At 35.3% G+C, this 17,175-nt stretch overlaps 1 protein-coding gene across 1 annotated transcript in view; it reads right to left on the bottom strand.

The window, feature by feature from the left end:
• LOC111053927 overlaps nt 1-17,175 on the bottom strand; it is a 43,919-nt gene that overhangs the window by 6,369 nt on the left and 20,375 nt on the right. Inside the window, exons 7-10 of the mRNA XM_039423291.1 lie at nt 11,848-12,069; nt 9,911-10,073; nt 1,374-1,545; nt 697-757 (exon numbers count right to left, since the gene is read on the bottom strand). Of these exons, the coding sequence (XP_039279225.1) occupies nt 697-757; nt 1,374-1,545; nt 9,911-10,073; nt 11,848-12,069 (618 nt within the window). The remainder of the gene's footprint in view (nt 1-696; nt 758-1,373; nt 1,546-9,910; nt 10,074-11,847; nt 12,070-17,175) is intronic.

Raw genomic sequence — 17,175 nt, 5'->3', positions numbered from 1 at the left:
ATATCGTGTACACAGACGCACATACACACACACACACACACACACACACATACACACACACACACACACACACACACACACACACACACACACACCACACACACACACACACACACACACACACACACACACACACACACACACACACACACACACACACACACACACACATACAGACCAATACCCAAAAACCAGTTTTTGTACTCAGGGGACCTTGAAACGTATAGAAATTCAGAAATTGGGGTACCTTAATTTTTTTCGGAAAGCAATACTATCCTTACCTATGGTGATAGGGCAAAGAAAGTAATAATTTTTTTCGGAAAGCAATACTTTCCTTACCTATGGTAATAGTGCAAGGAAAGTAAAGATACATTATAGTCATGATATTTCATCTGTAGAACAGCTGTTCTAACGACTTTAAAAAAACATCGAATTTCATAATTTACACAAAGGTAAAAGTACTTTGAAAACAATATTATAATATTATACACATAATACAGTACAGTAGACTGATTGTAGTTTCAAATATGTAGCCGCCAATCGTCATTATGTTATTGCCCTAAATTATTCTCGTTCAAGAATGAGGATTACAGTTCAATGAGCAAGGAAAGTTGTGTGAGTGTACCACACCAGATTTCTACTTGAGTTTCGCCAGAGTGGGCATGATGTACTGTATAATGATTTAAAGCGTCTTACCCTTTCTTGGGCATGGGCATGGAAGTCATTGCAGGTGGCTTCACTATTTTTAGGTTCCCATCTGCGAAAACAGAATTCAAAGCAGAAGATCAGACTACAATCATACAACTGAGAAAAATTATGATACATCTTCATTTCTTTTAATTGAGAATCCATCCCATGTAGTGATGTTGTGGTTTGGAACTCACATGCCAGTCATAAATAATAGTAAATAGTCTAGTCAAGATAGACATGAGTTTATTTCTGTGTTTGCAAAAATTATTTGTTATTAAGTTATTATTATTACAATAATTATTTTCTATAAAATCGTCATTCTTATAGAAAATTGAAAAAAAAACTCAGTTTCCTCTATTTCTACGAATATTTTATAGATAATATATTCCGCTCTACACATTTTTTGCATTATAATCAAAGCAAACTAAATATTAACTAAAACTCAGCATTCCACATCAGAGTTCTTTATTAATAGTCCAGTCAAATGATCATTTTTCCGTAAGTAGACACAAAAGACTTTCTCGTCTGTTTCAATGTACCGTATCTGGTTTTCAATGTATTTTGGGGCGCTGAATTGAAATTTGAAATTTGCTGACACGCCAGAGGGCAACTTCACCCCTGAAAAAACCCTATGAAAACGAAATGAGTTCATGAATTAAAACAATAATATACGTTTAACTCACCATATTTTAAAGCCTTGGAAGTTGATGCACTCAAATATATTATCTCTTTTATTTGTACAACTTCAATACCATCACTGTTTTTACGAATATTCACACTGACACCATCAGCATATCTGATGGCATAAATTGGCTTCTTCATCTCCAAAAATGAGACCACTCTGATGAATGTATTCTGTGACACAGAAAGATAAACAAGATTTTCTGACTTGGGATATCAACTTTTCATTAATATTAGCCTATTTCTTAATCCTGAGAAACTTCTAAATCCCCGTCTGATGTTAATTTCTGTTTAGAATGTTTTAGTGTGTTAATGCTAATTACTATATAGTAATTGAAGTGATTATTTTGATAGATATGGTTTGGAAGAGTTTTCAAATTGTCATACATCACATCAAAACCCATTCAATTTTATTGAAATAATATTTTGTGAGTTGGAAATCTAGTCGCGGATTTAATTATTAAATGTAATTGATAAAGCGAGAAGATCTCCAATGTGCAAAGATGAAACGTGTGTTTTATCACGTTTTGTGAAGGCAATATTATGAATTTTAGCTCCATGCTATACAAACAAGAGTGAGTCGACTTATGGTCTTTGAATCAAGGCTGCATGTTTTTTTCACATAAATAGATTTTGAATTTTTCTTTTAAGGCCCGTATTCTTAAAACCGTTTGTGAAGTATAGTTGTTGAGTAAAGGCATTGCTTACCTGAAGAATTCTGTCTTAGGAATTCCATTATAGGCTGTCACAGTTCGTGCAGTTTAATAATTGTGTTTTCAGGATTTGAATCCTGTAGGGAAAGATGGTGCTTCTAATTCAATCAGCTGGCAGAAGTTTTTTTATATATTTATTTAAAGTCGGGAGTGGTTTAACCGGACCTTTGAGGATCAGGCCAAGGGACAATTTCAAGGTAAAGTTAAGATAATAGTTCATTCTTTTTCCAGACCTATAATTTTAAATAATAATTTGTTTTAATTTCCAAAAACCTGAACGACCACAGATCAGCTAGCGAGTAGCCCTTAAATCTTTATTATATTAAAGCCTCTTATTATAGGTTATTAAAGCTGCAAAAGACAAAAAATTACAAAAAATTCTCAGCCAATACGGCTAATTATATCGGAGAGCCAACCTCGAAATCAGTTAGAGAACACACTGGAGGCTATGGGGAAAACCTCCAAATCACAAAAATTTTACCCCCCTGGCACCCCTAGAGACCACCAAATTTTTTCGACACATTCAAATAAGCCTCACACAGAAAATTCAATAGAAGCTTTTTTGTTCAGCTCCCGGAGATAAACCTATATCCATAGTACAATTTCGATCAAATTCAAATGACGACCCGGAAAATGAGTTTTCATTGAAAATTTGAAGTTTTTCCAAATACCAAAAATTCTCAGCCAAAACTATGAGTTCGCTGTGAAAACTGAACACCAAATCTGTTGCATACTACTCTGGAAACTACGGGAAAACCTCCAGACCTTCCAAATTTTTCCTCCCGGCACTCCTGTACTCAACCAGATATTTGGGACACATTTAAATTTTTTTCCCACAAAAAATGTATTACAAGCTTTATTGATCAGCTCCCGGAGATAAGCCTGTAGCCATATTTCAACTAAATTCAAATGGCGACCCGGGAAATTGAGTTTTCATCGAAAATTTGAAGTTTTCCCAAATACCAAAAATATTCTCAGCCAAAACTATAAGATCGCTGTGAAAACTGAACACCAAATTCAATTCAATTCAATTCAATTTATTAAAAACACACAAAACAAGACAAAACAAAATTACAAAGATTTACGAAACAAATAAAACACAATAAAATGTTACAAATAAAAAAAAAACCATGGGCTTAGTGTTTGGGTGTGTTGGAGAAGAGAAAAAAAAGAGAGGAAGATACCTAGCCAACTATGGTTTCCCATGTAATAGGCAGGCAAAGAAGAGAAGAGAAGTAATGAGGAAAAAAGGAAGGGAGAAATGGGGGGAAGGAAGAAAACAAAGGAATAGGTACTAAAAATAAAGGTAAGCGAGTCCACTGAAAAATGAAAAAACTAATGAAGAAAAAAATGCTGGATCAGAAATCTCGATTTATATATCTAAATGGAAGAAGAAATTACTGTATGTCCAGTTTTTTATATCCAGTTTAATTTTTCCGCTGATCTTATTGTCCATGAGAAAGTGATTTGGAATGAGGTTTATTATTTTAGTACCTATGTAAATTAATTGCCTCCTTATACATTCAATATTAGTGTTATAGGTTACATATTTGTTAGCAGTGGCCCTTAGATTATAATAATTGAGAGTAGAGTTTATTGTGAGAGGAAAATCGGATCTATATTTTATTAAGTACTCAATTACGGTTTTTATGTATAATTGACGTATAGTCATGACCTCAAAATCACTAAAAACCATATCCGTTGGATAGAGCCTGGGTTTGCTTAATATAGTTATAATTATCAGTTTTTGTGCTACAAATAATTCAGCAATATGACAGGTATTTTTGAACTTATATTTTTGAACTTATAATATTTGAACTTATCTAACCACTTCCTTATTAAAAGCATATTATTTTCAGCTATAGTACGAACTTCATTCCATGAATTACCGTGAAAAATAGCTGCAGTATCATCAGCAAAGGATATCACAGTTGAGTTTAAAGTCTTAAATTTAAAAAGTCATTCACATAGAGTATGAATGACTATTTGAATTTAAGACTTCTAAAATCAACTAAGATATCCTTTGCAGATGATACTGCAGCTATTTTTCAAGGTAATTCATGGAATGAAGTTCATACTATAGCCAATAAATATGTTGCATACTACACTGGGGCTACGGGAAAACCTCCAGAACTTTCAAATTTTTTCCCCCGGCACCACTAGCCACCCCCAAATATTTGAGCCACATTTAAATTTGTTTGCCACAAAAAATGTATGAGAAGATTTTTGTTCAGCTCCCGGAGATAAGCCTAACACCATAGCTAAATTTCAACCAAATTCAAATGGCGACCTGGAAAATTGAGTTTTCATCAAAAATTTGAAGTTCTCCCAAATACCAAAAATTCTCAGCCAAAACTATGAGTTCGCTGTGAATACTGAACACCAAATCTGTTGCATACAACACTGCAGGCTACGGGAAAACCTCCAGAACTTTCAAATTTTTTCCCCGCCACCCCTGTGCTCCCCCAAATATTTGGGACACATTTAAATTTGTTTCCCACAAAAAAGGTATAGGAAGCTTTTTTGTTCAGCTCCCGGAGATAAGCCTATAATCATAGCAAAATTTCTACCAAATTCAAATGGCGACCTGGAAAATTTAGTTTTCATCAAAAATTTGAAGTTCTTCCAAATTCCAAAAATTTTCTGCCAAAACTATGAGTTTGCTGTGAAAACTGAACACCAAATATGTTGCATTCTACACTGGAGGCTACGGGAAAACCTCCAGAGCTTTCAAATTTTTTCCCCCGGCACCCCTAGCCATCCCCAAATATTTGGGCCACATTTAAATTTGTTTCCCACAAAAAATGTATGAGGAGATTTTTTGTTCAGCTCCCGGAGATAAGCCTGTAGCCATATTTCAACTAAATTCAAATGGCGACCCGCTAAATTGAGTTTTCATCGAAAATTTGAAGTTTTCCCAAATAGGAAAAATTCTCAGCCAAAACTATAAGATCGCTGTGAAAACTGAACACCAAATATGTTGCATACTACACTGGAGGCTACGGGAAAACCTCCAGAACTTTCAATTTTTTCCCCCGGCACCCCTAGCCATCCCCAAATATTTGGGCCACATTTAAATTTGTTTCCCACAAAAAATGTATGAGGAGATTTTTTGTTCAGCTCCCGGAGATAAGCCTGTATTCATATTTCAACTAAATTCAAATGGCGACTCGCTAAATTGAGTTTTCATCGAAAATTTGAAGTTTTCCCGAATAAGAAAAATTCTCAGCCAAAACTATAAGATCGCTGTGAAAACTGAACACCAAATATGTTGCATACTACAATGGAGGCTACGGGAAAACCTCCAGAGCTTTCAAATTTTTTCCCCCGGCACCCCTAGCCATCCCCAAATATTTGGGCCACATTTAAATTTGTTTCCCACGAAAAATGTATAAAAAGTTTTTTTGTTCAGCTCCCGGAGATAAGCCTATAACCATAGCTGAATTTCTACCAAATTTTAATGGCGACCTGGAAAATTGAGTTTTCATAGAAAAAAATTGAGTTTTCTTCGAAAATTTGAAGTTTTCAAAAAAAAAATGGCGACCTGGAAAATTGAGTTTTCATGAAAAAAATTGAGTTTTCATCGAAAATTTGAAGTTTTCCCAAATAGGAAAAATTCTCAGCCAAAACTATAAGATCGCTGTGAAAACTGAACACCAAATATGTTGCATACTACACTGGAGGCTACGATAAAATCTCCAGAACTTTCAAATTTTTTCCCCCGGCACCACTAGCCACCCCAAATATTTGGGACACATTTAAATTTGTTCCCAAAAAAAAATGTATAAGAAGCTTATTTGTTCAGCTCCCGGAGATAAGCCTATAACTATAGCAAAATTTCAACCAAATTCAAATGGCGACTTGGAAAATTTAGTTTTCATCAAAAATTTAAAGTTCTCCCAATTACCAAAAATTTTCAGCCAAAACTATGAGTTTGCTGTGAAAACTGAACACCAAATCTGTTAATACTACACTGGAAGCTACGGGAAAACCTCCAGAACTTTCAAATTTTTTCCCCCGGCACCACTAGTGACCCCCAAATATTTGGGCCACATTTAAATTTGTTTCCTACGAAAAATGTATGAGTAGCTTTTTTGTTCAGCTCCCGGAGATAAGCCTATAACCATAGCTGAATTTTTACCAAATTCAAATTGCGACCTGGAAAATTGACTTTTCATCGGAAAAATTGAGTTTTCATCGAAAATTTGAAGTTTCCCCAAATTGGAAAAATTCTCAGCCAAAACTAAAAGATCGCTGTGAAAACTGAACACCAAATATGTTGCATACTACACTGGAGGCTACGGGAAAACCTCCAGAACCTTCAAATTTTTTCCCCCGGCACCACTAGCCACCCCTAAATATTTGGGCCACATTTAAATTTGTTTCCCACAAAAAATGTATAAGAAGCTATTTTGTTCAGCTCCCGGAGATAAGCCTATAACCATAGCAAAATTTCAACCAAATTCAAATGCGACTTGGAAAATTTAGTTTTCATCAAAAATTAAAGTTCTCCCAATTACCAAAACTTTTCAGCCAAAACTATGAGTTTGCTGTGAAAACTGAACACCAAATCTGTTAATACTACACTGGAAGCTACGGGAAAACCTCCAGAACTTTCAAATTTTTTCCCCCGGCACCACTAGTGACCCCCAAATATTTGGACCACATTTAAATTTGTTTCCCACAAAAAATGTATGAAAAACTTTTTTGTTCAGCTCCCGGAGATAAGCCTATAACCATAGCAAAGTTTCAACCAAATTCAAATGGCGACCTGGAAAATTTAGTTTTCATCAAAAATTTGAAGTTCTTCCAAATTCCAAAAATTTTCTGCCAAAACTATGAGTTTGCTGTGAAAACTGAAAACCAAATCTGTTAATACTACACTGGAAGCTACGGGAAAACCTCCAGACCTTCCAAATTTTCACCCCCGGCACTCCTGTACTCACTCAAATATATGGGACACATTTAAATTTGTTTCCTACGAAAAATGTATGAGTAGCTTTTTTGTTCAGCTCCCGGAGATAAGCCTATAACCATAGCTGAATTTTTACCAAATTCAAATTGCGACCTGGAAAATTGACTTTTCATCGGAAAAATTGAGTTTTCATCGAAAATTTGAAGTTTCCCCAAATTGGAAAAATTCTCAGCCAAAACTAAAAGATCGCTGTGAAAACTGAACACCTAATATGTTGCATACTACACTGGAGGCTACGGGAAAACCTCCAGAACCTTCAAATTTTTCCCCCGGCACCACTAGCCACCCCTAAATATTTGGGCCACATTTAAATTTGTTTCCCACAAAAAATGTATAGGGAGCTTTTTTGTTCAGCTCCCGGAGATAAGCCTATAACCATAGCAAAGTTTCAACCAAATTCAAATGGCGACCTGGAAAATTTAGTTTTCATCAAAAATTTGAAGTTCTTCCAAATTCCAAAAATTTTCTGCCAAAACTATGAGTTTGCTGTGAAAACTGAACACCAAATCTGTTAATACTACACTGGAAGCTACGGGAAAACCTCCAGACCTTCCAAATTTTCACCCCCGGCACTCCTGTACTCACCCAAATATATGGGCCACATTTTAATTTGTTTCCTACGAAAAATGTATGAGTAGCTTTATTGTTCAGCTCCCGGAGATAAGCCTATAACCATAGCTGAATTTCTACCAAATTCAAATGGCGACCTGGAAAATTGAGTTTTCATGAAAAAAAATTGAGTTTTCATCGAAAATTTGAAGTTTTCCCAAATAGGAAAAATTCTCAGCCAAAACTATAAGATCGCTGTGAAAACTGAACACCAAATATGTTGCATACTACACTGGAGGCTACGGGAAAACCTCCAGAACCTTCAAATTTTTCCCCCCCGGCACCACTAGCCACCCCTTAATATTTGGGCCACATTTAAATTTGTTTCCTACGAAAAATGTATAAGAAGCTTTTCTGTTCAGCTCCCGGAGATAAGCCTATAACCATAGCTAAATTTCAACCAAATTCAAATGGCGACTCGGGAAATTGAGTTTTCATAGAAAACTGTGTGTGTGTGTGTGTGTGTGTGTGTGTGTGTGTGTGTGTGTGTGTGTGTGTGTGTGTGTGTGTGTGTGTGTGTGTGTGTGTGTGTGTGTGTGTGTGTGTGTGTGTTTGTCTGTGTTTGTGACAGATCTATGTAACGTGTTGCGCCTCTCCTGGCATCATTCCAAGTTGTTACTGACCAGCTGCTGTGATCAAATTGAAGAAAAAGAAAAGAAGAAGAAGAAGAGAAGAAGAAGAAGAGAAGAAGAAGAAGAGGAAGAAGAAAAATAAGAAGAATATACTAATAGACTCACTGAGTTCATAGAAGTTTGAGTTTTGTTTCTTCAACCAAAAATAATAATACTTTTGTAAAAAAGCTAAAAGTTGCTCTGTCCAAGATTCAACAATGTGAAGACCCAAAGCAATTTCCCCTATTCTCCTATTCTACGGTTTTTAGCAAACCATTCTGGTTCATTGCGGACGAATACTCTACCTAATCTTCACTTACCTAGCCTACCCTACCTAACCTTCCCCTAACACCCCTTACCTAATTAACCTTCCCTTCCTCGTACAGTCGTAAAAGGCAATTGCCCGCCAGCTGGAGCGCGAAGCGCGGAGGCTGCTTTCCAACCCTATATAGTCATAAAAGGCGATTGGGAGAGCGTAGCCCGCCTCCGAGCCGGAGCGCGAAGCGCAGAGGCTGCTACCCAACACTATACAGTCATAAAAGACGATTGGGCGGGCGAAGCATTACAGCTCGCTATACCGCCTTCCAGCCGGAGCGCGAAGCGCGGAGGCTGCTAACCCACCCTACTGGAGGTGCAGGGGGCGAAGCCCCCTACCGAGCGCGAAGCGCGAGTTATTATCTGATTATTATAATAAGAAATCTCGATTGTTTGTTATAGTAAATTTCATATTATTTTAGAAAAAAAAAATTATTTGCTTTTTGTACCAGTAAATTTTGATTGTGTTAAATGTGAATATATGATATAGTTTTCATAAATTATATAGTAAATTGTTCATATTTCATTTCATCTTTACACCCCACTAAAACCTGGTATTTAGTTTTTCTTTTCTTTATATAAATTACATTATAGTAGTTCTTTCCCCACCATCACATATTAGGTGAAAGCACATTAGATTACATATTATTTTGCCAACTGCGTTTACACCAAAGTTATTAAGAAAATGTTAATAACTTAATCCTTATTAATTCTAATAGATTGAACATAACTTATCATACACAATGATGAACATATGTGTTTGTCAAGTTCCATTCAATCTATAGAATCTATAAGGATTAAGTTATTAACTTATTTTGTTAATAACTTTGGTGTAAACCCAGCTTTAGAGGCGTCGCAAATTGCTTACAAAATGATTTTGGCGAATATCTAGAGGTGGGGAAAGTGTTATAGAAAAGTAAAATTATAACCTTATTGCTTTGAAAATTTTTTATACCTATCATAATTTGGGAAAGAGTCGGCAGTTTTGTTTTTTGTGTTCAATCTTGTTGTCTCCTCCCAATCATATAATACAAGAATACAGTATTGTATGAAATTATGACTGTTAATGAATAAATAATACCTAATAGTGAATGATATCCTGGACTTTTAAATTTGATTATTATTTATTGATGGTTATCCAGTTGGCTTTTTGAGGTATAATTATTCAATAATGGTTCTCTGACGAGTGACAGCTATAAGGGCTCGAGGCACTGCCCGCCCCACGTCAGCAGCGCATGCATGTATGCCAAATGAAATGTAGGCCTATACTATTATATGGGTAAAACGTTCCACTGTATTATATCAATCCATCTTACCATTTCGTTGGTACATATCCATACTTCGGTTTTATTTATCGCAAAATTACTATGGAATCCAACTTCATCCAATTCATACAACTTGTCATCAATATACTCCACAACTTTGGGAAAATATATCTCAGTATTCCTCAGTTTGGTATTGTATTCATCCAGTAGACACCTGTTTAAAATATCATGAATTTAGGTAAATTCTGAATTTATGTTAATTTAGGAAAATGCTTCAACCTTCGTTTACACTAATAAGTTGAGGAAACTAGCAGATTATTTTGCTTAATAGGTACATTTATAATTATTTTTAATTGCGATTTATACTTCCAGCCACTCTTTTGTGCAACAATAACAATGTTAAAGAATGTAAAACTATGATTTGATAAATCTAAAGGCGGCTTCATAATCCACATGTGAGAGCTTGCTGGTCCAAAGGTGGCTTCAATATTTAAGTAGGTCTAAGTATGCTTATTTTCTAGTTTTAAATATTAATAGACGACATGATAATCATTTTCATTTGATCAGTTGCATTATATCACGCTCAAGTTCTAAGTCAAAAGATAAAAAATATGACTCATGAAAGATCAGAAGCAGTTTTTATATAAACGATTCGATCAAGTATTAAGTGAAATAATGAATAAGAATAATGAAAAATTAGGAGCAAAGCAGTATTATTTATAAAAACTATTTGTAAGCGTGCTTATTAGTCAATAACGCTTTGGTGTGAATCAATCAGAACAATGCTAAAAGTCATGATGTGGCATAGTCTCCTAGAATGAGCAGGCCTACCCACTTATATAATTCTAGCTACCCACCCGCCAATAATACCAATTCAAAGTTTCAATTTACATTCCAATCGATTTATTATATTATATTATTTATTTAATATATTATACAAATAACTACTAGGGAAATGGTGGATGATTCATATAAGAGAGTTTTGCCTTGACCTTCCATTATTGGCTAAGCCTGATCAAACAGCAAGAGAGAATAAGACCTGAATCTTCAAGGAAGATAATCGTCAATCATTGACGTCCGCTATTAAAAATACCTTCTAGTTAACTAGATGAATGGTAAAAGTCGTTCATGGGTCGTTCATCCGTTTCCTTGTATAGTAGGTTTACCTTAATCCCACTCAATACCCACCCTGAATCCCAAAGGCCGGGGGCTGAATCGGCCGGCAACACGGCACGGGGAAACACTCTTCCCTTAAACTTGAATATCTCGCGACAAAAGCAGAGGGTACAGAATCAGGATAAGGGGAGAAATGTAGGTCCGGTATCCCCACCAGTCAGTACGGCTACTGACCCCGACCCATACCCGGCTGAAGCTAGTCCGCGTTGTAGTAATACTTCGCAATTATTAGGTAACCTAGGGGGTGGAATAGATGTATCTGATAAGACTTCAATCTTTCAAAAAATATTTATTATGACTATTATTACACTTGATTCTGAATCAATGAAGAACAGTACCGGTAATGTGTTTTAAGATAAATTATATAATTATACAAAATATTTTATACATATCAACTTGTTTTTCACAACCTGTGTAAACGCAGTCCACAGACGGGTTGATTACAACACACGCGGGAAGCTCTCTCTTCAGTGATGATTAAAACATTTTCTCACCCTCATAAACATATTTTTATGCTTTACAAACATAACAATTAGGTAGGCCTATATGTTATTTTGCAAAATAATGAGGACATTTTTAGGAAGGAGGCTCTCACGAAAAATATTTTTACATCTGCATGATAAATTATATTTTTTTCATGCATCATTCATTCTATCTGTTGACGTAAATAATCATTAGATGAAATCAATAAATAATAATAATATAAACAATTGAAATAATTCATTATTAGAAATTAATTATTAAATGATTAATAATAATAATATGAATATAATAATAAATAATCATTAGATGAAATTGAAGAGACTTATTACTTCATTTCGCCGTGTGTGGTTGAAAGTTCTGCCTCCCAAGGAGTTCCTATTTGAAGTATTTTGAGACCAGTGTTAACAATCCAGGTATTGAATCTTCTCTTAGAGTACGTCACTTTGTCTCCGATGTATTCTAAAGAAGCACTGTTTGTGAGGGCGAAATATCTCAAAGTATCTAATGGCCAGTTTTTGTTTGTTGATTTTGCATCACTCTGTAACACCTTACTGTGAGGGAAACACAACATTTATTGAAATCTTATTGTATGCAAATGTGAAAATTGAATTCGGATTATAAAACTTCCCAAATTATCTTGGATGCAATAAATTCACATGTACAATTAGTGCATTTTAAAACATCAATTCAATCATTTCATGTTGGCTGGAATGTTTTACCTCAGTTGAACATATTTATAACAGTATACTTTTTATCCGAGTTAATATGTATGTATTGCTTATTAAGTCGTAGAGGTGAATTTTGGGGAGACAAATTATTTTAAAAGATACCTACCTTCCTGCCTTCAAATACCACAATTGACATTTATTTGATATTTTGGCTGGAATTGTGATATTGCAGTTGTCATGATTAACGATATTTCTTATCTTTTAAATTCGAATAGTATTATAGCCTTTGCTCACTTATAAGTGAATAACGGAAAAAAGCTAGGTTTTGGTAACATTAAATCAACAATTTTTATACAGTAGGCATAAGAAATATCGATGATTCTCATAGACTCTTATCGAGACTCTGTCTCAAATAAAGCACCAGAACCAAGATAAGATATTATTACAATGTAGGCCTATAGGATCCGTATATTGATCATTCTCTTTTCACTGATCAAATCAATTTTATACATTCATTCTCACTCCTTGCAGCGATTCAAATAAAGGCGAACGCCCGCGCAGCAATGAGACAGACGTATGTAGACAGACGGATAAAAATCTAACGTCTGCATGCAGACGTGAGCAGACGGAAGGACGTCTGTGCACTCTAAAGGGCCCTACACACCTACAGATTTGGCTCGCTGATTTGGCCTGTGTTGGCTCGTTCCCTTGAACGACTCTGAGCAAAATCACTTCACACTAGTAGTAAGCAACGCGAGCCCGGCCTGCCCTACTAACAAAACGCTATCTATACTCTCCACCAGAATTTAATTCGTCCAATAATGGAGATAGACGAACTTTGATTTCAGATTTGAATTCAGCTACCCCAAATTCTTAGAAACGTGAGTCCCATTTTCCAAAAACCCGAAAACAAGGGAGTTATGGCTGTTTTTAATATAGCTTTCTATTATCATAGTACAAACGTACTAGGTTAATAAGATAATAATTTTTTTGCTCACAAAGGGAAAGAATTTTAGAAGTGTTTGAACACTTGAAAGTTTAGGTCTGAACATGAAAATTTTTAAAACTTTTTTTAAATTTTAAACTTTGAAAAGATGAATCCAAATATGAAATCAGAAAATCAAAAAACAACTATGAATATGAAAAGAGTTGAATATGAATTCAACTCTGACCATTTTCACTTCCATTTCCTCCTTATTGTTATCTTATCTGTCTCTCTCTACACACACACTCTCTCTCTCTCTCTCTCTCTCTCTCTGACGGATGTGAATTCAGTAAGCTTTTTGAGGTCCGCTGAAGTGCAGTTTCATTAACATATCTTTCAACGCCACTTAAAAGTAATTGTTCTTCATTTGTAGTTTCTTTTCATATATGTTTTACTTTTATTCTTCATCTCTTCTCCCTGTCCCCTTATTTTTCTCTATTCTCTTTTCCTCCTGGATAGAGCTTTCTGCCATCTTATAATTTTATTATAACAATTAATCTGTCATTTTCCAATTATCTACTAATTTCTCTTTTCGTCTTACTATCGTTTATTTTGTTTAATTATCTGGATATATATTTTGTAATCCTGTTTTTGTGCAATGGGTCTGTCGAAACCTATCACACTATCAATAAAATCAATCAATCTCTCTCTCTTTCTCACACAGACATACACTTAATTCACTCTTAATTCAACTCTTAATTCACACAGCGTAGCAGTAGATAGAGAATTGAACCCTCTATACTTAAAATATTGTAAAGCCTCAACCAGATCCCAATAAGTACGGTATAGAACTCTTTACATCTCATGTAAGATAGGATTTAAAATACTATGCCAATTCATTGATCGAAAAAGGTTATCATACTCAATATTAACCTGTTAAAAATAGACACAAAAAAATTGTGATTCAATTTCAGCTTCCTCAATAAAATTTCCCACAAGTAGACAAAAATAACATAAAAAAGTTCATTTTTATTAAATAAAAAATTGAAATATGTTTATTCTTCATTAATAACATTAAAGTGCTCACAGAGTTTTCATTTTCGACTATTTTTGAGCTCCCGCGAACCATTTTACTAATTCGAGGGCGCTGAATCCGAATCTGAAATCAAAATTTTTCTATCTCGATTTTTAAGCGATTTAGGTTTTTGGTAACTACACGCGCGCCCGGCCGGGAGAGCCTATACACACTCACGGATTCCTCCCGAGCCGAGCCGAGCCGAGTCGCGCCAGTAGCCCTGGACGGATTTGGCTCGGCTCGGCTCGGCCTGGCTCGGCTCGCAATAAAATCGCCTACACACTCACGGATTTCTCCCGAGCCGAGCCAAGACAGGCCAAATCCGCGAGCCAAATCCGTAGGTGTGTAGGGCCCTTAACACCTTGGAAAGGATTTATCGTCTGCATTCGTTCGGCTGTGTGCTTTCGTCTTGAAAAACTTCATGAAACCAAATATGGAGAGTGCCGACCTTATTGCTAGATTGCTTTTGAAAGATTTTAATTAATTGAGCTTTGTGCTGTGTTGAGGCTGTTTCTCGTTGAGAAACTACATTTTCATATAATGTTGATTTCTTCGATGAAAATTGAAAATTGTGAATTGTGTAGGACAGGTGTCAGAATTTCCTAGAACGCATGCATGTTTGCGAGTTGAACGCTGGGGAGAAGGCAGAACTAGTAGTTCTTTGAACAGTAGACCTTGCGCAGTTATAAACCGCAGCATCCTCTTATACTGTCCATCAGAGTAAATCCTGTCTGTATGTCATGTCGGCGAGATATCGGTGTAAAAACGGCTAATGGCTGTTGGGGTTGGTGTCTCAAAAATGCTAACATCAAAAGCTAATCTCCTTCAAGACATACTGGCAACAGGACAGCCCAAGTTCAAAGCAGAGAAAGTTCGAGAGACAATACTATGTTATTTTAGTTATTAATTGCATGCCTGTTTTGGCACGCAATAAATAGTTCACTATTTTATTTATTCATTCATTTATTCGTCACAATGGAGACAACAAGTTTCCCTAAATATGTCTCCTTAAAAATAAAAATTGTACAGATACAAATGAAAAAAGAGAAATAATGATAAAAATAATACGAGCTTATGCAATAATAAATAATACGAACAACAAAAATACCACTTAATTCAAAAATAAAAAATACAAAGATTTCAAATACTTATGGAAAAAGTAAAAATAAAACAAATTGAGAATTCAAAATTCTAAAACTTATATAAATTAAAGAATATAATAACAAATAACGAACAAAACTTATCAATAGAATAAATAACATTTATGACTGAACGACGTCCCAAACCATATGCACATCCACACTGATACAACAACTATTTATTTGATCAGATCATGCTTACACAAGATTTAATTATCATATAACGCTTTCCAGAATATTTAGCGCGAGAAACCCAGAATACATCTAGGCGCCCAAACAAGCTGTTATAAGTTCTTTACATCCTATTTAATAGTGCATAAAACTTGCATTCAATGAGGCATGCCTTTTATAGTCTACCCAGCTGCTGATTTTTACTTTCCTTGCCCTATTAACATAGCTAAGGAAAGTATTGCTTTCCGAAAAAAATTAAGGTACCCAAATTTCTAAATTTCTATACGTATCAAGGTCCCCTGAGTCCAAAAAAGTGGTTTTTGGGTATTGGTCTGTATGTGTGTGTGTGTGTGTGTGTGTGTGTGTGTGTGTGTGTGTGTGTGTGTGTGTGTGTGTGTGTGTGTGTGTGTGTGTGTGTGTGTGTGTATGCGTATGTGTATGAGTGTATGTGCGTCTGTGTACACGATATCTCATCTCCCAATCAACGGAATGACTTGAAATTTGGAACTTAAGGTCCTTTCACTATAAGGATCCGACACGAACAATTTCGATCAAATGCAATTTAAGATGGCGGCTAAAATGGCGGAGATGTTGTCAAAAACAGGGTTTTTCGCGATTTTCTCGATAACGGCTCCAACGATTTTGATCAAATTCATAACTAAAAAGTTCATTGATAAGCTCTATCGACTGCCACAAGTCTCATATCTGTAAAAATTTCAGGAGCACCGCCCCATCTTTGCAAAGTTTGATTTTATATTCCCAATTATCAGTCTTCAGATACAATTATTAAAACTAAACAATTTAAGTGGAAAAGATTCAGCATGAAAATTTCTACAATTTATGTTCAGTAACATTTTCACCTAAAATTAAAAATAAACTCAAAATGCGAGAAAATAGGATTATTCAATTGCAAACTGTTGGCAACTGTTGATTCTATTAAATCATTCACTATGAAGAGATAGCAGACTTCGTGTGTCTGAAGCGCTATTGTCCTGTCACCAGCTGTCTCAGATCTTAGAATAGTAGATAATGATATGCGCGGGAACACTAGCGTCAGTTGATCAATATTTTCATAACGGCAAGGAAAGAAGTTGTGTGATTGCGCCACACCAGATTTTTACTTTCCTTGTCCTATTACCATAGGTAAGGAAAGTATTGCTTTCCGAAAAAAATTAAGATACCCCAATTTCTAAATTTCTATACGTTTCAAGGTCCCTTGAGTCCAAAAAAGTGGTTTTTGGGTATTGGTCTGTATATGTGTGTGTGTATATATGAGTGTATGTGCGTCTGTGTACACGATATCTCATCTCCCAATTGACGGAATGACTTGAAATTTGGAACGTAAGGTCCTTACAATATAAGGATCCGACACGAACAATTTCGATCAAATGCGTTTCAAGATGGCGGCTAAAATGGCAAAAATGTTGTCAAAAACAGGGTTTTTCACGATTTTCTCGAAAACGGCTCCAACGATTTTGATTGAAGTTATACCTAGAATAGTCATCGATAAGTTCTATCAACTGCCACAAGTCCCATATCTGTAAAAATTTCAGGAGCTCCGCCCCATCTATGCAAAGTTTGATTTTAGATTCTCAATTATCTGGCTCCAGATACAATTTAAAAAAAAAATTCGAGTGGAAGACATTCAGCATGAGAATATCTACAATTAAAGTTCAGTA

The sequence above is a fragment of the Nilaparvata lugens genome, chromosome 1 (genome assembly GCF_014356525.2).
Source record: "Nilaparvata lugens isolate BPH chromosome 1, ASM1435652v1, whole genome shotgun sequence".
NCBI lineage: Eukaryota > Metazoa > Arthropoda > Insecta > Hemiptera > Delphacidae > Nilaparvata > Nilaparvata lugens.
This window is presented reverse-complemented; position numbering and strand designations above follow the sequence as displayed.